The following is a 25910-nucleotide window of genomic DNA, read 5'->3' on the forward strand; positions in this document are numbered from 1 at the left end:
GAGTACTTTCCTCCACTGCATCTGACTCACGCTGTTCACCGAATCTTGGGTCTTGGTCTGAGCTCTGTCATGAACTGCTGTGAACTGCCTCCTCATCTGAAGAATGGGAAGGATAATACCCACCTCATAGGCTGTTGAATGGTTAAATGAAAGCGAATGGTTTGCAAAAACGCTTTATGATCAACAGAACAGTTTCCATATGTTAGGTGTTACTGTGAGTTAGTATTGCTTGCTTGATTACCATACATCATACATCTGATTACATCAAAATGCAAATTTGCTGAGCTACAACAACTGAACATATTTTAACATATTGTAAGATATGAGAGATTGGTATAAACAAATGTAACCAGTGTATGTTAAATTAAACTTACAAAATAGCATAAATTGATAGATAGCGTTGCCTAATACTTTAATATTTTTATGTCAGTTAGCTATACAATTTCAACTCTTAGTCAAAGAAATTCCTTGTGCTACATACAGTTTCAATGAGTTTTAAGAGAATCTGAAGAACTTTGATTCTATTTGATTTACTATTTGGGGTTTTCATGAAGAATTTAAAACTTTGACAGTTCTGCAAATGACAGATTTTACGCAGTTGGCAGCCGTCCCATTGGTAACTAAAGAGCAGAGGTTTTGCTTGGACTCAAGGCATGCATGCATGGGAAACACACGTAATTTTCCCCTTTTCTAGAGTTCTTGGCCTTAGAAATTTAATATATAATTTAACCTTGAAATAAGAGATACTGAAAAATATGTATGGCAAACATCAAAGAAAGGTGTTTAGATCCTACAGATTTGTTACTCTCTGTGATTATGTAAGACATTGTTAGAACTGAACTGTGGCTAATGTACATAGGAGGATGAAGAGCTTCGAGGGCTGCAGGCAACGAAGGGAGGAAAACCGTATTTCAGATGTGGCTCATTTACTGTCATTGGTGTGTTTCTGAAAAGTTGAAGCCTGAGGATCTTACTGATCGTACAAGATGATCCTGGGTGCAAGAGGAGTAGATGTTTTGTGGACATGTGTGGAGAAGTGAATGAGAGACCCTTAGAGCTGAAAAGTAGCATTCATTTTTTTTTTTCATTGTATAGCTCAGAAAATTGAGGCCCAGAGAGGGAAGTGAGTACCTCCAGGTTACATACAGTTGGTGCCAAGACTCAGACTTGGACCCAGGCTTCAGATTCCCATTGCATTGCCAAATGAGATTGTTTTTGTAAGATGTTTATATCTGGAACATTTTTAAAGTGGCCGTCTGTAGGATGATGCTACTGTGTGGAGATTTGTAATGCAGTTTGCATGTTTAAGAGAGGAATATCAGAGAGGGATTCTGCCCCAGCTACTGAAATGCAAATGTCTTTTTCTCACTGATCCTTATTCTCACCCAAAGAAGATGAGGGGGAGAGTCTTTGGGTAACTGGGAAAGCTAGAAGGACCATACTCAAGGGAGAACAGATATGTAAAACAGTATTCCTCAGTCATTATGTAGACCTTTGTTCAACAAAAGAATGAGTAGATTATGTTGTGTAAACTTCAGATAGAGATGTGTATGGAATATCCAACCTAGTTATCCAGGGATTAAGAATTGAAAATGCAAGTAGCCATGCAGAAGAAATGGCCCGGGACACTGACAGGCCACAGAGGCTACTTACTGTCCACAGGAACTTCTGCAGGGCTTCGTAAAGATGGGCACCACAGTTTCTGGAATGTACCCAGAGGAAGAATTGAGACAGGGCATCCCAGATGAGCTCAAGTCAGGGAGACTTACTTTTCCCTGGCTAATTCTTGGAGGGGGGTCCTGAATGACATGTTTTTAGATCATGGAAAGGAAGTAGAGTAATAAAGTACCTATGATTCATTGACATTGTGGTTATCGAAGGAGTCACCTTCTAGCCAGAAAATGGAAGATTTCTTTCCAGTGATTCACACATATTAACCAGAACACTTTGACTTCCTGGAATTTAAAACATAAACTCAAGTCTCTTGGCAATAACTTTTAAACACTGCAAATCAATGAGTCTCCCCCTCCCAGCCCCTTCTCTCCCCTCCCCTCCCCTCTAAGCCTGATCCTTTAAATGGATCATAGCTGTGAGGACCAAAAAACTTCAGAATGTCTTCAACATATAGTACACAGAGTGCACCTTTTTTCTTTTCTACAATACTGATGCTACACTCTCAGTCTAGCACATCATATAGTGAAATAGGAAACCCATTTCTTTGGAGAGCTCAGGTAAGGTGAGATGAAAATATCTATTGGCCTTGTCTCATGGCCAGACAGAATACAATGAGATGGGAATGTAGGGGGCTTAGGGTCTGCTTCATCCCAGCCCTGAGCATGCATGAGTGAGGAACAAAGCATCAGCCAAGTGGGCTGTGGCCACAGTAGTGACAACTATGTTGCACTGACTCCCTCTCCCCAGCCCTGACCGAGTCCTGCTTGTCTTCACATGGGGAGCAGTGTGCTTGCTACTGTGGCCCTGCAACTCCACGGTGTCTGTCGTATCATAAACAATGAAAAATATAGGTCCTTCCAGGCTGCAGCTAAATTAGTGGTAATAATTGTCTCTCAGAACATGAGTGTTTGCTGTAAAGTCATGGCCCAGCCACTGCACCAAGCTGAGTTTGAGTTAACAAAAAGCTGTTACTTCTTGTGCTTCCTGTTTAGCACCTTTTTTTTTTTTTTTTTTTTTTTTCAGCTCATCATGGGGGTACATAAGTTCAGGTCATATACATTGTCCTTGTCCTGCCCATCTGTTTAGCACCTTTTAAAGGTAACATCAATGCCTCCTCTGCCAGACAAAGAATTTCTGTCCCTCATTTCTTCCATTTCTTATTCTTTGTGTCCAATTCATTCAACTCTAAATAATAGAAAGAGATAAACTCCACTGGTGTGAGTATATTTAAAGGTCCCCCCACTGACCTACTGAAGCTGCTTACTTACTCTGCCTCTTAGATCTATGGGTTGGTCCAGTGTAGGCTTCTTTAGTTGCCTGTGTGATTATCTACAGGATTATTGGAGGAGGAGAATTCCTGGAGTAAAACTGTGGGGAAAGATCTGGTTCAGAGCTAGAAGGAAAGGAAAACTGTTTACTGAGTACCATCTGTGTACCCAGCATAGTTTTAGCCATTTTCCCAGGCTATTTCTCTTCATCCTGAGGACAATGGGTATGTTATTTTCATTTACTTATTAGAAAACTTAGATCTATTAATTTTAAGTAGAATATTCAATCCAAAGGGGAGAAAAATCCAACTGTAAAAATAACCATTATGGACAATTTCCATTTCTGTAGCCACACAGAGAAAATTTATTAGGGTCTTGAGGAGACTTGCCCTTTTTAATTGTTGGTAGATGAATAGCAAAACTTGAATTTAATGGAATCCAAGTGCCTTGGAATGATTTGGAGCAGGTCATTCATGTGGTTAGGGCAACACTGCTTCCAAGGGAATGTTTTGATTGATTGTGTCAGCGTCCTTGGGTGGCCCTCTCAAGAGCCTGAGTGCCTGTGCAAGTTTTGTTTCCTCTAGCTAGTTTCTAAGCTTTCACAGATCATGTGTCACATCTTCCCTCTGTTTTGTTCCTCTCATAATGAATTAGGATAATAAATTAAATAGTATGGAAATTCAGCACAAGTGGGTTGACTTAATGTAGCTATAAGCTTTCCCAGCTCTGTTGAGAATCACTAGATGTTATGGTTAAGAATACTATCAACTAGGTATTTGGCTTTTGTGATCAGTAGCAGTTATTTCTGCTTCATTATTATTGGTCATTGTGTTGCTTAAGTCAGGGACAGAAAGTAGATTTTATTTTGTATCAACTCTATCTGTGGCTGACGAGCATACTATGTTGAGAAGGATTCAAAGTCTACATCTAGGCTCAGCAAGAGCCATGATAGGTTAGTATTTTGTACCTGCCCTATAGCTGCTGCTGCCATGGGTGTTTTCAGCAAGCCAGTAGTCATGGCAGTGAAGACTTGATCTTTCTGTCCCCTACTGGCCTTTCCAGAAGTTATTGGAACAGCGTATACACTTTGGAGATAGCGTGGTAGACTTTGAATATTGACCCTGCCATGAAGAATACTACATGTCTCAAAATCTCAGTTCTCTTCTGTAACTTGGTGTAAGACAATGTGTTCACAGAATTGCTGTAAGGAACAGATGAGATAATGAATATAGTACCTTGTCAAATACAAGCCCAACCATTGTTAGTACCTTTCTATTACATTGAGGTCAAACAGGCAACTTCTTTATTGAGACTTTGTTGTCCTTGCCTTCTGTAAACAAATAAGAATATTTTCATATGGAGGAATGGATGATATTAATGTTGGCTTTAAAGCATTTAAAATAGATATGTTATTATTTCCATCACTTTTATGTACTAAGTTATTAGCTGCAAGGAGTTAATATCTTTTAATTCATTAACAAGAAAAAGTAGAAACCTTTTCAGCAGGTTTACGTTGGGCATATTAAAGAACCTGCATTTTAGACTGAACATTCAGATGATAGCTTTTACTGATGATCAGTCTTAAAGTTATGCATCAATTGGTTAGTTACTAAATAGTCCCTTCTGTACTTCCAGACCACTGTCATTCAATTATTCGTTTTTCTCCTATGGCTTTTAAATTGCTTATTTCAAGTGGAAATGGAGTGACTTGTTAAACGTGAGCATGCTTGCTAGCATTCCTTGATAGCTTCACAGAGGCTTGAGAAACACATGCTGAAGAACTTACTTGACAGACTTATTAGTTTTGGAATAGAATGACAGCCATAGATACATAATTTCTGTGTTTTGTCTGGCTCAAAAGAGCAAATTTGGAGGGAGACAGTAGTATTATCTACACTTTGTAGCTGAAGTGTTAAATTTAAGGTACCAGAATGAAGGGTGAAGTTTATCAATTTGGCATGTTTATTTAATAGATTTTCATTTGTTTATATGTGTGTCAGTAGATTCATATATAATAAATAACTATAAAGATAGTGGTGAAGCAACATCCTAAAAAATCAAAATTAGTTCTTCCTTAATGATTATTTTTTGTGTTAGCTCTAGGAATTCTGACTGGATGTCATGACCACAGATCTAATAATTACTTGGAAAATTCTATCAATCTCTGATTTTTCCTCTTTCCATGGGGTATTAGGCCATGAAAACCACAATTTTCCATTTCAATTGTAAGAACACTGAACACTTCTATGCTGATGGTGAAAGCAGAAATTTTGTTCTTCCAATAAAGTTTAAGCTTTCCTCATCTAGACCATATTGACTACAGACATACTTGACAAGCACGATTCACTGTCTTTCATCTGGCTGGCTGTTGATAGCTTGCTAGCAGCTGGAAAATCTAGTCACAAATTGCTCAAGGAGATTATGAATAAGCTGTAAGTTTATCCACATGTGTAGCCTTTCTCCTCCAGTGATATAAAGGCTTCATATTCAAGGAGATTAATGATAGAGTTTTATTATAGTTTCTTACTTTTTTTTTTTTTTTTGAAAAAAGGAAATGAACAGCATAAGTGAGCAATTAGTTGAATTTTGTAGGCAGGATTCAGAAGAGACCTGCTAGATACAGACAGGAACCACCACCGCTAGACCCAGGGCCGACAGAAACAGCGCAAGTGTGTGTTAGAAGCAAAGGCAGCAGGGCCTTGGTAAAGAGTGTAAGAAAGTGTTCCTTTTAGATCTAAGGAATAGGAAGCTTTAGGAGACTTGAAATTGGCACTGGACATTGGAAATACTCCAGTATGCTAAAAATGATGGAAAGAATACAAGATATGGTCTTAAAAGTATTCTGGATATAGTAGTAAATGGACTAGGACAGTTTGAGGCTTGCGACTAAGGTAGCAGAACTGTTCAATCTTTCAATGACTGTTGCTGTCTTATGGTGGAAAAGCATTGGAAAGAGTCTAAAATAGCATGGAATGCTAGTTGGAAACTATCACTTCACTTAAAGCATTACTACTCTACTTATTTTGGTGTCATTTGGAATAACAAATAACATAAAAAACTGTACTGGGAAAAATACTCTTAATTAACCCACATATGGGTTTAAAGAGAATTTAACTTTAAAGCCTCTGGCGTCTGTCAGAAGGCTGGAGAGTTGGCTCCACTGAGGTTCATTCAAACCTTTGACATTTATTTGGCACCCATTTAGGTCCAGGCAGTTTTCTAGGTATTCATGAGAAGAGGTGCATCCTTGAAGCTTGCATGTAGACAATTTCCGTATGATGCATAGCTGTGCAGATGTGTGCAGAGAAGCAGGTATGCCTAAGCCTTCAGGGCACAGTCACATGGAGACCTCACTTAAAGGAAGGACATGGAGTGGTGGTGGGGCCCAAAATCTGAAGAGACTGAAGGGTGGGAAGAGACATTCTTCCAGAATCTATCCAGAAGGATGGCACGTGCATTGGCATGGATTCAAGACGTTCCGGGAATCACAAGTGGTTCGGTTCTACGGTTGCAATGGATAACCATAGAAAAATCCTGTGGGGAAATGAACTGATTGGTCGAGTATCTGCATCAGAAAGTCCATTCTGGCTATGTGGTATAGAGAGAGCATATTGGAGGGAAGTAAGAAAAGAGGTAGGGACAGTATTGAGGCTTCGCTATAGTCTATGAAAGATGTAATAGCCTGAGCTTGGATGAAGGCACTGGGGAATGGAGAGAAAGAAAGAAAAGCGTGAGATACTGACGAGAGAAAAGCAGAACTTGGTCATCATTGACATCAACTTATGAGACAGGGAAGAATCTAGGCTCCAATGTTTATGGCTCATAAAGAGTATTCTTTAAAACTTAATAGATTACAGGACCATAAAAACTTAATACCGAGAAGGAAACTGTATCTATCATTTTACCAATTAGAAAACCAGTTCCAGAAAGCTGAATTAAATTGCTTGAGGTCATTTAGCTGCGTGATGCAGACCTACGACTGGAACTGGGATTTCTTGGCTCCCAATACAGGTATCTTCTGACACGTTAGACATTAAACTTTGTACAGTAAAAATCTCTGTAGAAAAGGTGATTTTATTACATTCAGGATTTTAAAAAAATTATAATTATTATCATTTTAGCAGGCTGAGTCTCTTTCTTGGTAAGAGTAATGGACTAGAAAATGTGACTCATATGGTCAAGATTGCCTAACTCCATCAGTTCCATGAAGAGATGTAATAGAATTTTGGAAGTGAACTAGTAAAAATGCTTTGCTCCAAATGGCTGTGAGAATATGTACTTGAAAACAGCTAGGTTTCAAGCTTTGATGGTCTCCAGCCTACTAATAAATATAAAAGGTGTAAAACACCTTTTTCTTTCCCCATTAGCTTTTCAAGTTATTAGTTCAGCTTTAGAAATTACCTCTTTTACAACAGCCAACTCTAAAAGTAGATGCACATCCTTCTATGAGGAATATATGTTTTTTTCCCATATTGTTTGAAATGGATCTATAATAAATTATGCAATTTTGTGTTGAAGTCAATTTGGTAGACTTTTTAGTTTGTAAGAATTAGAGAAATGATTGAAGTTTGTGAAAATATTTCATTTTATATCAGTAAAAGAACCATTGTATGGTATATTTGAATTCTGAAATAAAGTGTCCTTATATAGTTGCCTTAACTTCAGTGTCTAGCCATAAAAGGAAAAGAGAAAGAGAGAAACAGAAGAAATACTAAGGAAAAGTTTCTGAAATTCTTCTTTGTATACCCAAGTAGTTTCTCTGATGATATTTGGTTTATTTAGGCGAGTTGCCAGAAGGATTTGGAAATTTTTCTAGTCCTGATTAATGATAGTAGTTTTAATTTACTTTTCCTCCATGTCTCTGATTCTTATCCTGTGCAAAATCTAGACCTCCAATTGTTTTATTGTGGTAACTGAGTATTAGCGTATACACTAAGATGTTTCAAAAGTCAGCTTAGTCTAAGTCTGAGCTACATCTCAAGAGAGTTAATTAGAAACATACTCATGGGCCAATACTGAGGATTAGAAGGAATTATCTTCAGGAAGTCAGTTTTGATACATATTGTCTTGATTTAATGGAATGTTCCAGATTGAGGAAGTATATATGGAGCCCTGAGGAATGAATAGGCATATTTTAATAACCTGAATTTGACATATCGAATTATTTAAGTTAAATGGAAGTAGACATCTTGGTTCATCCCATTAGTCAGTAATGAATCGCGTGGCTCCGAATAGCTTTAGCATTTGACTCTGGAAAGTTCTGCTTTGTGATTTTAAGCAGTGCACAGTAGAGGCTCTAAAATTACCTCCATGTAACTGACTTTCCAAATTAACCAATACCCTCTACTCCCTTTTAAAAATACACTGATACCCACAGTGTGCTGAATACTCCTAGCTGATAGGTACTCCTGGGTTCACCCCACACGTTACACCTCCCAGGGCTCAGTTGTTTTCCTACCGAGAGTCAGTTCTTTTTTTCCTGACCTAATATTATTTAATTAACTGTTACGTAAACTGATAAAAAATGAGTGCAGAAAAAAATTGTTTTCATGAAAATTAAAATGAATAATTTGGAAACTCAGTAAAAGTGAACCATTAATACTGACAGATGATTTATGGTTAGGCAAGACAGTGTTAAAACTTTGGAAAGCAAATCATAAAAACTGGGAATTTGGCATTCAGATGTCTTCCCAATTAAAAAAAATGTTTGTAAAAAGTTCATTTAGTCATTCAAGAAAACATTATTAGGTATGTACCATGGGATAAAAGCAATTTGCTAAGCTCTGGGCATGAGCAGCTGAAAAAGGCAAGGTCCCAAAGATTTCTTTCCTCCTGCAACTCATGGCCTTTTGGAGGAGTCAGACGTGGACCCAGATCATTATAGTCCAATTCCATTTGTGCTGTACACATGCATTTGTTGCTCTGAGAGTATGTGGCAGGGAGTGGGAGCTACCAGCTTTGCCCTGGCTTCATTCAGGAAAGGCCTTAGTGAGGAGGTAGTGCTTAAGCGGAGGAAGCTTGGGTTGGGTAGTGAAGTGTGGGGAGTGGGTGGGGAGGAAGAGGAAAGAGACTGTGTAGAGCCACAGGTGTGTGTGGGAGCAGGGAGTGGCCAGAAGGGGACCAAATGTTGGATGTGGCTGGAACTGAAGAACACGTGACAGCAACAGCAGTAGGTAACACTGGGCAGGTATCAAGAACTAGATCAAGAAGAGCCCTTCTTCCATGGGTGTGGTCTAGATTTCTTCCACTGGTGGTAGGGAATCTCTGAAATTGTCAGACAGGAAGTTGGTGTGCTTGGCTTTTTAGCTCAAGTGAATCTGTCTGAAGGAATGATCCAGTTAGAAATTATTTGGAAACCTATTTGCTCTCCATCTGAGTTTGTGATAATATTTATAAATCATTTTCTATTTCCTATTAGGCATTCTCATCACTCTGTGCATACAAGCACAGAGAATGGGTACTATGTAAGATAAGCAGGCTGAATTAAAATTTTTTTTATCTAACAGGATATGAAATGAAATTTATGATGCAGTCTTACATATTTTTAATATTTAGTATTTGTGAAGAGCCATTCTTTTACCTCTGACTTCAATTTCTTCAACTAAGGCCTATAGATTTAAAGGCAAAAAAATGGAAAATCAGTTATTATTAACTGAAGTAGAAACCAGTATCTAAATCATGGAAACAATTCTTGGTTATTCAGCCCATTTTCATTCTGAGGAGTTTAGGCAATCTCTATCTAGACTTTGTCTATATCCTCTGATTTACATGTAAAACTTTGAACCCCATCGGTGTTTGGAATGGCATCCCCACCAGTCTAGAGAGGCCCCTAAAACCAGTTTTCCCTGGGCATTTTTGCGTGAGATTTAAAGGCCACAATTAGCCTGGGCTTCTTAGCATGTAAAAAAGGCATCAGGAGCCTGTTTTCCTTCCTAAGGGTTTTCCAATTGAGGTATCTAGAAAGATCTGAGGCTGAGCTTCTGGAATGTCCCTCCAGCAGCTACACAGGCTAATCCGTATCCTTTAGGGTGGATACTTCCCTAATTGTGGTGATTTTGACACCTAGCGCTGCACCCCAGCCTCACCTGCCTGTGTGCTGCACCTGAGAGCTTGCTACTCAGAGAGGAGGACGGAAAGGGATCCCTGCCCTTTAAAAGAAAGAAAATACCAGGATAGAAAAATAGGCCTTGGCCGCGGCAGCACGGTTGTGGGGGAGCCATGGGAAAGTAATGATCCATGGACGGTGGGAATAGAAAGAAGCTGTAGACGGGCCATGCAGATTTTGTTTATAGTAGTGGTTCCCAAACATTGTCTACCCAGAATTTATTCCTTTTGGCATCTGACTGAATTTTACAGACCCCATTTCATTTTATTGCCCAGTGTGTTTCTTCTTTCATGTCCCATGGGGAAAGTTTCTCTGCTTTTGTGTGAGTCCTAGAAGGACTCTGTGCTCTTTTTCACCCTGCATTCTTCCTCTGTTCTTCTATGCCTGACTCCACCCTAACTGCCGGATTTTATTTCTCTTTTCCACCACTTTATGTCTCTTCTTTCCCCCTTTGAAGCCTTCTGTTCAAAATAACTGCTTATCTTTTTTTTTAAAGGGAAAGGACGTTTCATTTAATAACTAATATTAAGATATTTAGATAATTTTGATTCAAAATTAGTTGTAATCCATATGTATACACATCTGGATAAAAACTCCAGATGGAATGAGTTAAATAAATTAAGTGAGAAGGAGAAGAATAATCCAAAACATTAGCATGAAGTTAGGTTAGTTATCAAATACTTGGAGGGATAATAGCTTTTTAAGGATTGAAATAATAGAACATATTATAGAAACAAGAACTTATAAACTTAATTATATAAAAACAACTAGCAAAATAAAATTTGTGTATCCAAGACAAACTAAAATGAACAGGAAGTAGATTGACAAACAAGTAATGTGGGGAAATGTTCAAAATCTTTCTGAGTGCCTACTATGTGTAAGGCATTATGCTGGAGAAATAAGTATGATCAATATTTTAAAATAAACAATAGAATATTGAGAAGCTAAAAAAAAATCTTTACTAAAGACATGTAAAATTAACATTGTGATAATATAATCAGATTTTAAGAAAATGTTTATAGCTCAGAAGTTATCTTGTTGTAACTAGTAAATTAATAGAAATATTTAAAAATAAAATCCAATTGTTACCAGATGTGAATTTGATATGCTAATATAGTGCTATTGATGCTATTAATTGCCATACTCTTTTTGGAAGATTCATCTATTGTTAGAAATTCAACAGCTCCACACTCAATTCTGGGAAGATTAGTGAATGAAACAGCGTGCAGTATATTGCACGACCTAACTATAAGAATATGTACATCCCTTTTGTTGCCAATATGCTGGTTTGGCTTCCCCTGTTTTATGTTCCCATTGTGCCCTGCCATAATAATCATGAAGTTGATGATGATGGCTAACATTTGCTGAGAACTGACTGTATGCTGAGTTAGTTCTAAGGGCTTTGAATATATGAACTCATTCAAGCCAAACAACAACCACATGAAGTCACATACAAGTATTATTCTCATTTTACAGGTGAAGAAATGGGGCAAAAAAAAAAAAGTGAAATAACTTGGACAAAGTCCTACCGCTACTGATGAAATTGGGATTCAAAGTCCTGGCAGTTTGATTCCAGGCTCTTGCTTGTAATGTCCATGCTCTGTGTCCTCGATACGATGGGACAGTTCCTTTAGTGGGATTGACTTACGTATGTTTTTCTAGTTCACTGTATCTCCTAGCATATTGCCTAGTGCATACTAAGCAATCAGGAAATATTAGTCAAATGCGTCAGAAAGTCATTACTAAGAAGGATAAAACTATATGCTTGAGGATGTTCTGATGTTCCTTTTATGGCTTTTGATAGTTACAGCTGATAACTGTAACTGTAATGTTTCCATTACAGCTTTATCTGTAACAGTTAAAAAGAAATGTAGTCTAAATAGACAATAGAGGAATGGCTATGAATATTATATAGCTACTAAGAATATAAGTGATTAAGGCTCTGTAGCAATACATAATGCATAACAGTATGAAGGCTATGTAGTGACAGAAGAATACAAATGGCAACTGTAGTGATTATAACTGTAACTTGGACATTGCTGTAGGGTTTACTAGTTTGTGGGTATAGATGAATGATAATAAACCAAATTATGCTAGCCTAAAGCCCTTGCTTGCTTAACTTCATCCTCTCTGCACCCCCTCTAGGTGTTTCTGAGGAGCTCCAAGGGGCGCTCCCTACCCCCCACCACATAGCATCTGCCCAGGTCTTCTGTTAAGACCCTCTGAGGCCCACTGCAGATGGAGACCCATGGGAGCCTTACCACTGCCCCATAGAAAAACCCTTCCCCAGAGCACTGGCTTTGTTCCCTTCTTGCCATCACTTCATACTCCCTTGATGTGCCTGACAAGTGCTTGATAATCCACAATGCTGAGAGAATAGCTCCTTCTCCAACCCTCTCCTGCTCCCTGACTCCTGGGCTCCAAAGCAATGCTGCTTGTGCCCAGAGTCTCACAGAGACTGTGAGATTACACAAGTGCCTAGAGGGCAGGGATTTTTGTCTCTTGTTTATGGATGTTTGTGTAGTGTTAGGACAGTGCCTGACCCACAGTAGACAGAAAATAAATAGTGACCGAATGAGTGAACACTTTTTGAGCTTCTTGCCTTCACTTCTCACCTCACTGGAACCCAAAGGAACAGGTGATAGACCAGCAGTATGCAATGGAACCTTCTCCAGTCATGGAAGTGTTCCGTCTCTATAGTCTTCAACAAATGCTGTTCATTTCCCTTTTTCTTTCATTATTCTTGACTCTACTCCTGCTCTTCCTCCAATGCCTGTGGTCCAGAAAACTCCTTTGTCCTTCTGCTAATAAAAAGTCCCAAACTGGAATGACTTGCAGATTTCGATCCCTGGAAAAGATCCTGAGTCTACTTGATGTACAAGTGGCTAAACCCTCAGTCTCAGCTCAAGCTCCATTGCAGCAGCCATTACCAGTTCTAAAAAACATCTGTGCCTGTGAAACAGTCTGCAGAGGGGTTGGCACAGGCTGTGTGGTGAGATCTGTGGAACACAGTGAGCCCTCTATCAGAGGAGGTGTGTGGGAAAGAACCCTGAAACAGGATTTAGGAAACCTGGCTCCCCTATTGTAAGCACACAAAATCTCTGTACCTCACTTCTTTTCTGTAGGGTAAGGTGGTTGAATCAGATGGTTTAGCAGGTCCCTTTCAGCACCTCAGTGGAAACCGTAGCACTTTATGGACATAGATTGAAAACTCTTTCTCTAGTGTATGCTAAAGTTATGTCAGACAGAAAAGAGAAGCATTAAAAGAGGTGTAGATGCATGCTGCATTTTTCCCATGTGGAATCTTTAGGGAATTAAATTAATGGCAACAATTTTTTTGTTGAGCTACTATCTGTAAAATGCTGTGCTATGAAGTGTGGGGGATGCAGAGATTAAAATATCATGACTTCTTTCCTGCATATTCAAAATATAACAGAAAGAGGAATAAAATAATGAGAATACATGGAAAATGGGTACATGTCACAGAAATCATGTTAGATGTTACCCCCTGCCCCATTTGCAAATGTCTCCAGGGTTCCTTTTTACTATGTAGTATCCTCTTTTTTTCTTTGAAAGATAGTTTCTTTTTTTGGAGGTTATGTTTGGACCAGACTTTAAAGGCTGTAAGAATTTGGACTGGCTGCGATGTCAGAAGGTTTTATTGCAGTTTTGTGCTTTTAAGTTAAATATGTGTGTTGAGATTTTGACTTAGTAAATATTTAGAAATTCTAGATTTAGGTTCATCTCAAGTCCTTTTCTGAGACTCAGGAATAAATAGATAATAAGCAGATATTAATGAGCTTAATGAGTGTATGGGCTTAGTCTCTAGAGACAACCCAGCAGATGGAGTTTACAAATTATAGCGATAGTGGTTGAAACAAATTTTAAAAGGTTTTTAAGTTTATTTTTAATATTATTGTATATAGTGTAGGCCTAAACGGTGGTACTTGGTTTTTGAGAAAACATTTTGTAGTTATGTCAAAGAAAATGCCAGGCTACAGTGACTGAAATGGCAGCATGTCCCTTCAGATAGTTGCAGTTGATACCACACAAACGGTGGGTCTCTAAGGATGAAACATGTCATCATTTTAATGAACCCAATTTCACTGCCCACTAATGTGCAGCATTGTCATTTCCCTAAGTGAAGTCAACTTTTTATAAATCCATGAGCATGTTCTTAACTACTTTGTCAGTAAGTGTGAAACTTACATTCGAATCAGTGTCCAAGTATACACTGAAAATCAAAATAAAGCTCACCACTCAACCTATTGACTCCAGTTCCTTCTACGCAGTTTGCATGTGACTGGATAAACGTTTGTCCTTATTTTAAAATTTAAATCTTGCCAATCACATTAGATGAGATGAGGAAATCTGAATTTTACTGTATTTACTAACCTGGTTGGAGTTTCAGAACCAGAATTTCAGGTATGGAAAAAATCCTGTGGATTGTTGCACCCAGCCACCAAAAATGCATTTTGCAGATAAGGACACTGTAATCTACAGAGTGATTTTTGAAGTTTTTGAAGATTGTTACTAAAGGAGGCCCCACATTCAAGGTGTCTGAGATTTGTGTATTTACTATCTCTGCAGCCTGCAAATATTGCTATGTTTTTCCTAGGGGTAAAAGAGCATTGATGTTTGGGAACTATTAGGAGATAGCCACAATGACAGCATCTTTGAGGAATGTCATGAAGTGGAATTTTGTGATATGGTTGATATATGGAGCTTCTTAGGTTATGCAAAGTGTTAAGATCAAGTTAGATGGTCAATAGCAATGGTGAAATTGTTGCTAAATGAGCAGAAAGCCATAAACAAAGTTGACATGATGAATGGCTTCATCCCAAGTTGGAAGCTCTGGTGTGTGTGATAGGACTTCATATCTCCTGGATTATAAACAGAATGTTGTATTGAAGCATTTACTAATGTCCACCAGCATTAAAAATTAATGATATTCTTGGAATTGTTGTTTGCATTAAGGTTGATATTTTGCACTTGTTGAAAGCTGCATTTACTTTAACATTAGCCCAATGTACTTAGTATTTGATAGGTGGGGATGGAATGAAAGTGGTCTTATTAATTTTCAAAGCAGGGAAAACAAAGACAATGCCCTATTGGATCAGGCGTACTAAACTAATGGCTACAAATAGTTGTTAAAGTCAATGATGCTTGTATGGTATCTCACCACTATGTTGGTTTGTGATGATAATAGTCTTGGAGTTCTGAGGTGGGTGCTATGAAGGAACTTCCTTTTAATAACTTCCCTCCTCTCCCAACATTTTTGTGGGTATTAGAGCGTTCCTACATCCTATAGCGTACTTTCATTTGCTTTTTAAAAATGTGACCTCTTCATCTAGAGTTTGAAACTAACTGGTTACTATGAATATTTGTGAAATCTCTTAGTCCTTGTAAAATACAAAATAAAAAATGCTTTTATTACAAGGCAATGAAACTGTAATGTGTGCATTTTCGCATCTTATGTCTAAAAATGCACATATCCTTCAAAAAAAATCAAAGAGCTGCTCACTTATGGGAGAGTGTGGTGGGTGGTGCATTTTCAATTCTCTTATTTAAGCATTCTCTTTGCCCCCAAATCTTTTTGGAGCTCTATTTTTTCTTTTGCATGTCCTATAGAGAATACTAGTCTCTTCTCTCACATGTATAAAATGTAAAAAAAACAAAAAAAATCCTCTTACCTTCAGAATGATTATATATTTAATGAACTTTAAATTAAAACTTTCAGATATTTAATATGAACTTGGCTAAACAGTTATATAAAATTGTAAAATAAGGTTAGGAGCTCAAAGCCAAATTTATAGTGCACATTTAACATGCATAAGTGGAGGATCCTACTTCTTTCTGTATTTTTATTCTTTGTTTTTCCCTGGGTCTGTCTCCTGTGATTCAGATGTGCGTTGGTCCTAAGTGTTAACTGATTTTTTTCCTTCCTGTTTTACTGCATCTAGTTTTATGGACTGCCTGTCCTTGTGGACACAAATAGGAATCTGGTGCTTGTCTGTCTCTGAAACCCAACTTATCTCTTTTTTGTCTTAGCTCCGACATTCTAGCCACATCAGCCTCCTTTCAGTTTCTGGGCGTTTCTAAACCACTTCACCCCAAGATCTTAGCTCATGTTATTGGTTATTCTGTAAATGCTCTTCGGGCAACTTTTCACATCACTGGATTCTTCTCTTTTTAGGTTTAGCTTAAATGTGTTCACCTCCTTGGATAGGTTGTTCTAGGCCATCCTCATAACGTTTTTTTTGACTGGGTCTCTGAGTTGGTATAAGTTAGCAAACAATCAAGAATTGGTAGTAGGGAATTTTAGAGCACTGCAATTATAAATCTCTGTGTTCCATAAGAAGAAAACCAGTCTACATACTTCTTTCCTTGGTCATGTGTAGGGCTAGGTCTTCCCAGCTCCTCTCTTCTAGCTTCAGAAGAAAATAAGTATCTTCTTAGATTCCAGCTTTTTTTTTTTTTTTCCTGGTGACACATGCTAAATTGAAAGGCACACATACAGTTTTTTGTTTAGAGCGGCACAGGTTCTTAAAGTGAGCAATGGTTTGCTGTAGCATTTAATTATTATGTAACATATTTGTTAGCTGGAAGCTTTCAACAGCCACAGTATTAACCCACTTTCTGGCTGAAAATGGAGAGAAAGAAAGCGTTAACTTTCATTTTCTAAAAATTTTACTCTTCCCCCTCCCTGCTCTCCAAGGGTTATCAACAAAAATGCTAAAAGCCTTTAAGGGAACATTAGTCTTCTCATCATAGACAAGAGGGAAAGTTTAAGTAGCTATTCAAATCAAAATCATGTGTGCCTGTTCTGTGAACTGACAGATATAGGTTTTCCTTCACATGGAGGTTTGTTTTCCCTGTTCTGCCTTAGCCACAATAACTTGAAACGGTCTGTCTGCTGGCACAGAAAGCCAGGGGGTGGGTGGAGCGGCCGTGATACCGCTGCAGGAAGGTCAAGAACATTCTCAGAGTGCCTTTTGGGAACAAGCAGCTGAAGTATTTTTATAGTCAGCTAAGATAACAGGAAAGAAAGAAGTAGAGTCTACCTTTTTATGGTACACATTTTTAGAAAACCCCAGTTTGCCCATATTTATATACAAGTCGTTAATATTTGTTCCTCTAAACTAGGTTCCAATTTGTGGCACAAAATGTGAATATTATCCTCTCAGCCCAATCTCGTGAACATTGCGAGTTGTTTTATAGACCAAAGCGAATGGTGGAACCCAGCTGAAATGTTTGACATATTTAAAACCTCCAACTTCTTATTCTTCCAGCATGGATCCTTTTACTCATTTTGACCTTTTATAGTGGTGCCATGAGATATTTTGAATGGTTGTCACGAAATTACACTTTCTGGAATGATAGTCTGAAGGCCCACATACCTCCTGTTATTTGCAGTCGTTCAACCTGGGTCACAGGTGATGCCATGTGGGGAATTATGGCAACGGCCAGCAAAAGGTCAAGCAGACGAGGTCACAGAATGTCTCAGCAGCATCCTATGTTATGCCTTCTAGTTATATTTTCTAAAATATATGTGCCATGGCTAGACGTAGCACCAGCATACCACAAGCATCTCAGTCAACCTTAAAGATAACTTATTCTTTTTCCTCTTTATGTTCTGAGGTTTTGTAGAACTCTGCCAGCACAGACGAGACATCGCTAGGTGATATTTTGAGAGTGGCACGAACTTTTGAAACAGAAAGAAACTATTCATAGTTAAATCCTGAAGTTTGTAGGTTGATTTGAAATTTGTTTTCTTTGATGTAAAAGACTATTTAGGTGTAAAAAGATTACCTGCCACAAAGAGTTCAACGTGTACTTCTCCAGCCGAGGCAGAGGGCTTTATATTGTCATTTAGATTTTAGAAAATGCTGGAAGAGGAGAATAGATACTCTATTTCTTATTCATAAAGGTTTATAAGTAGTGGACTTTTATTGGTTGAAATAAGCCAAGCAGAAACCGTTTCCTTTATAACCAGAGAGACACAGAGTAATTGGAGTTAAGGGATTACTGCTGTATCCACTGATGCTAGTACAATCCTTGAAGCAATTGTATGGAATTTATCTCGGGGGTTTAAAGGTAGATTTAAGCAATCTACCTTTCTAAGTTCATGCTAGATTTCAAAGTCTGCTATCGATACTGGAAATAGCTAATAAAAGTCATTTGTTAATGTTTCTTTGTACAAAAAGATAGTTTATATGATTTAAATGAAGTTATTCTAGTATAGATCACTTTGCATCTTAATAATCAATGGAAAAATCATGAGTTCCATGACCTTTAAAAAATTTTGCCAAAACATTAAAAAAATTTTAGTGTAGGTTATAACCATATAAGGAAAATAATACAGCTAATATTTATCTAGTACTTTGTAATTTAAAATGTTAGAAATATTGAGAATTAAAATATTTTATTTCTTCAAGTAAAACTAACCAGAAATAATTTGAACATGTTTGCTTTATTTTTTTGCATAATATAAGATATAGAGTATTTTTTCTTTCCTTTAGTGAACTGTCATGTTCCTTTTTAAGTTTGGATAAAATGTTGGAAGCCAATTCAAAGTTGTGAGATCCCTGAGAGTTCCTTTAATGTCACTTTCTTTGGGACACCTTCACCCTTTTCATCATGACCACCTTCTGATTTATCACTGTGTATTTCTTTGCTGCACTTTATTTTTTGTTGGCCCGTACTGTCTTTTGATTACCCGTTTTGTAAAATGTCCTGTGATTGTGTCACTTCCAGATGAGGAGGGAAGAGAACTCCCTGCTTTGCTGTCTGTGCCTGAACCGAATGACAGATATTCAGGGACAAATCCCTGACAGACTTTGAAAGAAGTGACATGACTGGTCATTGGTCATGATACACATCTGTTATTCGCACTGTGATTTGTGGACCAAAGAGTTAGCATTGACGTTTGTACTTGATCCAATCACTCAGTTAGTATACTGTGGTGACTAAAGTTTGAACTTTAGTTGTTGGGGGACTATTATTATTTAACTAAATTGTGGTAACTGAAATTCATGCATATTGGGATGCCTTTATTCCAGCTATGAATTATTTGTAGTATGTTTAAATCTTGGCCTGCCTTCTCTTGCCATTCCATTACATATTGAGCCCATCCAGTGTAGCCAAGCTGTGATTTAGAAATTCAATTCAGAACTGAACTGGGAGTTTCAAAGTCATGGACTCAACTTTGGAGTCAGCTTTGACTTCCTCCTCTCTTACCCAAGACCTCACTGAGTAGATCATGCACTAGTGAAAGTATTTTTTTCCAGACCCCATCTGGCCGGGTAGTTTTGACTTATCTGTAACCTTGGCCATGAACACAGTTTCTGGGTTGTCACCTTGGTGATTTTTCCAACTCTCTTCTTCCTCCTCCACTTTCTCCCCTCTTCCTTGGCCTGCACTTTTCCTCCTATGTCCCATCTCCAAGTTCTACTGATTTACCCTCCAGCATTATATTACTACATATTTCTTTCAATTCCTGTTGCCATGATCCTAATTAGATGTTTTTCAACTTGCATTTCAATTATTATAATAGTTCCCTAACTGACTTTCCCATGTAGTCTCTCTTCTTTCCATCTAATCCCGTGTGCCATCATCGGAGTAATCTTCTTGGAACACTCTTTCAGCCTGGCTTAATCCTCTGCTTGAAGCCTCCAAAATAATTTACTGATTACAGAATAAAATCCAAACCCCGTATCAGGCCTGTGATAACTTCCATTGTCTGACTCAAGCCTTCTCTTTCCAGATTATCACCTATCTCTTCCCTTCCTTCAAGAACCTGGAGTTCCAACAAGACAGATTTACTCATTTTCTCCCAATTACGCCTGCCTTCCTTCCTTTATATGCATTGTTTTCCTAGAATACACTCTTCTGTATTCTCTGACTCTTACCCAGTTTTAGAGACTTATCCCAAGTGATCTCTCCTGTGAAGTCTATTTTGACTTCCTAGAAATGTCTTTTCTCCTCTCTGAAGTTCCAAAGGATTTATTTTTTGTATTTTCCATTTGCCGCTTATTTGTTGACCTGTGTTTTTAGTTATCATGTGTTCTTTAATTTCTCCATTTAGTTCTTAAGTTTTTGAAGGGTGAGGACTGAGTCTTCTCTACTACTTAGAATGGTATTTTACTAAGTAGTAGACATAGATCTGTTCCTTCCTTCTGGACTCTGAGCTACATGCTCAGGGTAAACCATGACAAGATAAATTCCCAGACCTCACAGAGCTCTGACTGAGTGAGGCACACAGAGAAGCAGTTAGACAACTGTCACACAGTGCAACATGCGGAGTGATGGGTAGTGATCAAGAGTCCATGGTAGCACAGAGGAAAGGTGTCAAGCCTAGATGAGGGGTAACTGGGAATGCTGCTAGAAGAAGCAAGATTCAGACAGAGTCCGAAAGATACGTAGGTGTCAGGTAGTTGATGGGGGCCAGATGGAAAGAGTGTTCCAGGCAGAGGATTAGTATGGATAAAGCTGTTGAGGGGTGAGAAGACACTGCATGCTGAGGATCTGAATGAAGTTCAGTGTAGCTGTGGAAAAGGAGGTGAGATTCATGAGTGGCAAGGCCGTGGTGGTGCCTTGTCATGGGAAAGAAGTGGCTGTCTTTGGTGAATGTTTAGAAGGGAGGACCTCCAGGCATGAGTGTTTGAGTAGGCTGGAAGTGGGGAAGCAGCACCCAGGTGAAGAACCGCTAGATGGATGGAGGTATTGGGGGGAAGATGACGAGTTCAGTTTTGGACATTTGGAGTTTGAGGTCCCTGTGGACTATCTCCATGGCAACATATAATAGTAGATAGTTTGAAGCTCAGCTGAAAGCTTTGGCTGGGAAATATAAATTTGGGTGGCATCAGCATATGACAGGATGAAGTCATAGAGGAAGAGTGTGTAGAGTTAGTGAAGAAGAAAATTTCAAGACTGGATCTTAAAGCACATCAGTATTTAAAGGACAAGTAGAGAAAGCAGAGCCTGCAAAGCATATTAAGCTGGAAGAGGCAAGCAGGAAGGAGCAAAATAGATGAGTGAGATGTCACAGAAACCAAGGGAAGACTGAAATCTGTCCACTGGATTTAGCAACCTGGAGACTATTGATGACCTTAGTAAGAATAGTTTCTGTACAGAAGAGGAACTGGGAAAGGGGAAACATAATCTGGCCCAACATACATTGCTAGTGTGTTGAGAAGTGACCAGACAGTGCTTTTGGAAAGTCTGGTCATGGATGAGCGGATTTAAAGAGGGTAGAAGCTGGAAGGACATGAAGTTGAAGGGCTTTTATTATATTTTTTAAGCCAATGGAAATCTGATGACATTTAAAGGCTGATAGGAAGAATTCATTAGTGATAAAGAGGTTGACCATAAGCTCAATTTAGCCAGAGTTAAAAACCTCCTCTTAAAACTCTTCACCCAACACGTCCTCTTATCTTTTGGTATTTGAAATAAATTAATTCCTAACTAATTTTAGGATTTACTGACGTCTTGTTACCCCAATGAGATTGCAAATTCTTGTAAAGTATGATTCAAACTATTCTGTTTTCTTGTTCTGGGTAGCACTTAAGTTCAGTGTCTTACATAGAGAAAATTTTCAACAGATATTATTATTTCTAATTTAAGTTTTTTCAGCTGCTTAATAATAATTGTACATATGTTTGGGACGCATAGTGATGTTTTGATACATATAACATGTAGTGATCAGATCAGGGTAATTAGCATATCCATCATCTCAAACATTTATCATTTCTTTATGTTGCGAACATTCGATATCTTCCTTTTAGCTATTTGAAGCTATATAATATATCATTGTTATCTATAGTCATCTTTTTATCACTCTCATTTGTTTATTTTTTGAGTAAATATTTATTTAATGTCTATGCCAGACATTTTTCTAGGTGCCAAGGATATAAAGGTTACTAAGCTGCACATACCTCTTGTTCCAAAGAAGTTTATAATCTAGGAAGACAGTTAATAAGCTAGTAATTAAATAGAAAAACAAAGTAATTGCAGATTGCAAGAGATACTTAAAATGACACTGTGGTAGACAGTAATTCTTTGTGGCTATTGTATATATATTCTTTTCCTGTGAACTCTTCTTTTCATCACTGGTGGAGAACAGTCACAAGCTGGAGAGTTATGTGACTACAGATGGAAAGAAAAAGGCAGTGAGGAATAGAGACTATTTTGGGTCTAGTGTTTACTCCTTTGCTTACCATTTCTAAGTCCTGGGAATATGATGGCTGCAGTGGGCTGTGTGTTTGGGGGATTTTATTGATTGATTGTTACTTAGCCTTTGAGAGACTAACTGTCTCTATTTTCTCTTTTCTCTTTCAGTAATTTGCCATCTTCCATGTATGAATGGTGGCCAGTGCAGTTCAAGGGACAAATGCCAGTGCCCTCCAAATTTCACAGGAAAGCTTTGTCAGATCCCAGTCCATGGTGCCAGCGTGCCTAAACTTTATCAGAATTCCCAGCAACCGGGCAAGGCGCTGGGGACACATGTCATCCATTCTACACATACCTTGCCTCTGACCATGACTAGCCAGCAGGGGGTCAAAGGTAAGCTTTTCTCATTCTGCCCATTCGCCAGGCCTGTGTTAACCTGCCAAACCCATACAGAAGCCAAGTATCCACAGACGGCCAGGGCTGGGACTGAAGCAGAAAGGAGTACATGATTTGTGGCCTGAGAAATGGCAGTAGAGACAGAATGTGGGCCCAGGTATGTGGCTGAAGTACTTTCTAGGCCATAGAGAATTAGTATCTAGGAAAACAGAAAATAAAAAGGAGCCCATCCTTTTCTAATGACTCTTCCCACCAAGAGCTAATAAACGTGCATGGCATTGTTCTGGCAAGGCCTGGGAAGATGAGCAATACAGTGTTCAGGCCCTTCCAGCGTTAACAAACTAGGGGATCACACAGTACCTTTTGGTGAATTTTGTAATTGAAGAATGCTTGGTTTTGGTTCTGAACAGTCATTTAATCTCACTGGACTTCAATTTGTTCATCCGTAGAGGAAGGTAAACTAGGTCACTTGGAGCTCAAAAATTCTATGACTAATTCATTCTTTTAAACCTGTTTTTTTTTAAAACGCTCAATTTTTAAAAGGGGGTCAGAGAAGTGTTACTGGCTCTTATTCTTTAAAACCTGAATTTTTGTATCAGAAGATGAGATTTTGTTTAAAAGCTGCAGAAAGTAAATATTGTTATAGATATAAAATAACACATTTCGGTATTTGTGTGTGTGCTTCACAAGAAGCACAAAAGTATATTAATATATTGTTTAAAGGTAAGAGACTTGTGCTTGGTGGAGTTGGATTTCCTCTTTTAATTGAAAAATAGAAATCCTAAAATTTTCCCAATAGAAATTTTGTGAAAAATTAAAAAATAATCAAATTTGTGAGTCTTTCTTATTATCATTTGATGAAATGTGCCCACTTATGATAACGATCATCATGAATTTCATAATTTTATGATTCTACTGAAAAGAATATTTTTGTCTAATGAATGTGTTACTGTTAAAAGTCTTAATTTCTCTTTACCACTGCAGTTTTATTTTTAAGATGTAAATTCAGGTTTAATTTGTATTTTGAGTGTACCATCTTATTCTGAAGAATTTTGATGGCTATGCAGCAAAAAGATACATTAATTGTACATCTGTTTCACCCTACATGTAATATATGTGCATATAAACATGTGCATGTGTGTTTATAAAATATACTTCTATATTTTAAAAATCCTGACTTGCCTGTGAATTATTCATGACTAACAAGTTTTCTTCCCAATCTGTTTTAGTGAAATTTCCTCCCAACATAGTCAATATCCATGTGAAACATCCTCCTGAGGCATCAGTCCAGATACATCAGGTTTCAAGAATCGATGGCCCAACAGGCCAGAAGGTAAAAGAAGCTCAACCAGGCCAATCCCAAATCTCTTACCAAGGGCTTCCTGTCCAGAAGACCCAGACTGTACATTCCACGTACTCCCAGCAGCAGGTCATTCCTCACGTCTATCCTGTGGCTGCCAAGACGCAGCTTGGCCGGTGCTTCCAGGAAACCATTGGGTCACAGGTAAGCATCGTTGCCCAGCCCATTTTAGTAATGCATTCCATTTAATAGATATGGTATCATTTTAACAAGAAAGCCAGACGTGGTAAAAATGACTGTCTATGGCAAACTATGACCCATGGGCCTGTTTTTGTGAATAAAGTTTTATTGGCACACAACCACATTCATTCATTTATATATTGTCTATGCCCATTTTCATGCTGCAACTGTAGGATTGAGTAGTTCCAACGAGATCATATGGTCTGCAGACCCTAAAATATTTACTGTATGGCCCTTTACAGAAAAAGCTTGCCAATCCCTGATGTGTAGAATAATTTTCAGTAGTGAACTTCCAGAAATGTTGCTGGATATCCATGATGGTTTGCTTATATTTTTTTTCAGTTAGAACTATCTGTGTATAAAGCATTTGTCAGGCATGAGATACGATACAGGAGATATATTCTGCAAAGGCGTTTGAAAATATTTATGCCTTTTGCAGTAGTTTATGGGTTAGTAGGTACAGTTGAATTTTGAATCCATTATGCATTAATAATTCATGTCATTTTTTATTTTCTCATAAAAATTCATAACTAGAAAGCCAATGCATGAACTGTTTGAAGTGCATTTTAAATAACATTGGATTTACTTGCAACTTTAGACCTATATTTGTATCATAAAGTGAGAGAAAGGCTAAGTTTCTTTGAAACTCATCATTGAATGTGCATAGTGAAGACAATCGATAAGTATTGATTTCTCTACCCTAACCACTTGGTGCTACCTGGTTTGAGATTATGTGATAATGATGGAGTCTTTGTTCTCTGGTCTCGTTATGGTTTAAAAACCTCATGAGAAGAGTTAGATGAGGTCCACTGATTACTATTTCTCTGTTTCTTCAATATTCGAAAAATACTGTGTGTGTGTGTGTGTAGAATACTTGGTGGTAGTAAGATTGTTGTTGTTTTAGAACCTAGAAAACAGTTTTAGGTACTGACTCAGTCAATTGTAGGATTATTACCTTTCTTCTAGGAAAAGGGAAAATTGGTTTGGAGGCTGGAATGGAAAGAGCATCCATGTGGAGTTCTGAGACCTCAGTGAGTGCCATGAGTGCTGGTGGGCCCAGCACTTGGTAGCAGGGAAACAGCTTCCTTATCTGCAAAGTGGAGACAAGATAATGGGGCCTATGGGATTTTTTTAAAATTAGGCAAGATAATTAATGTGAGCCCTGCTTTTCAAATATTATAGAACTATGCAAATATTAATTTAGAGGTACTGATAGTGGTAGGGTCAAACTGAAGAGTAGTCAGAGTAGATGGTAGCTTATGTCACGTAATCTTAGTAAGGCAGGGACAGCCTTGATCCCCCGAACACAGCCTTTATGTGCCTGTGGATTCCTGAAATGCTAACTACAGGGGTCCTAACATAGCTTTTCATTCCTCAATTGAAGTCCAGTATAAGCAAATGATTTGGGGAGAAGGAACATCATCAATTTAAATTTAGCTTAGAGATAAAGACTGGATTTTTTGTGCTAAGGGCAGGTTTCAATGTGGGTAGTGGGCTTGAAGATAAACTTTATACACTTCACATTTTTACCCTGGACTAGCCTTGGAGAGGGAGAATGAATTTGGTGCCATTTGCATTGTTTAGTCATTCCAGCTTAGGTTGGTCAGGGAGAAAGGAAAAAAGCAGATCCTTTAAAAACTGCATGCCCAGTACCTTTCTCCCCAGTTTCCAAGTTGGAACAGAGATGAGAGAAAGCAAGAAAATGAGGCTTAACAATCTTGTTATTCTTGTGTAATATTAGGCAAGGTGATTGCTA

At 38.1% G+C, this 25910-nt stretch overlaps 1 protein-coding gene across 9 annotated transcripts in view; it reads left to right on the plus strand.

The window, feature by feature from the left end:
* The window catches only part of LTBP1 (latent transforming growth factor beta binding protein 1), a 379098-nt gene that overhangs the window by 170674 nt on the left and 182514 nt on the right, over positions 1-25910 (plus strand). For all 9 annotated transcript variants that reach the window (XM_045549354.1, XM_045549355.1, XM_045549356.1 and 6 more), the window contains 2 exons: positions 22387-22611; positions 23844-24118. In XM_045549354.1, coding sequence (XP_045405310.1) covers positions 22387-22611; positions 23844-24118 — 500 coding nt within the window. The remainder of the gene's footprint in view (positions 1-22386; positions 22612-23843; positions 24119-25910) is intronic.

This window comes from Lemur catta, chromosome 4 (assembly GCF_020740605.2).
Source record: "Lemur catta isolate mLemCat1 chromosome 4, mLemCat1.pri, whole genome shotgun sequence".
In the NCBI taxonomy this organism is placed as follows: Eukaryota; Metazoa; Chordata; class Mammalia; order Primates; family Lemuridae; genus Lemur; species Lemur catta.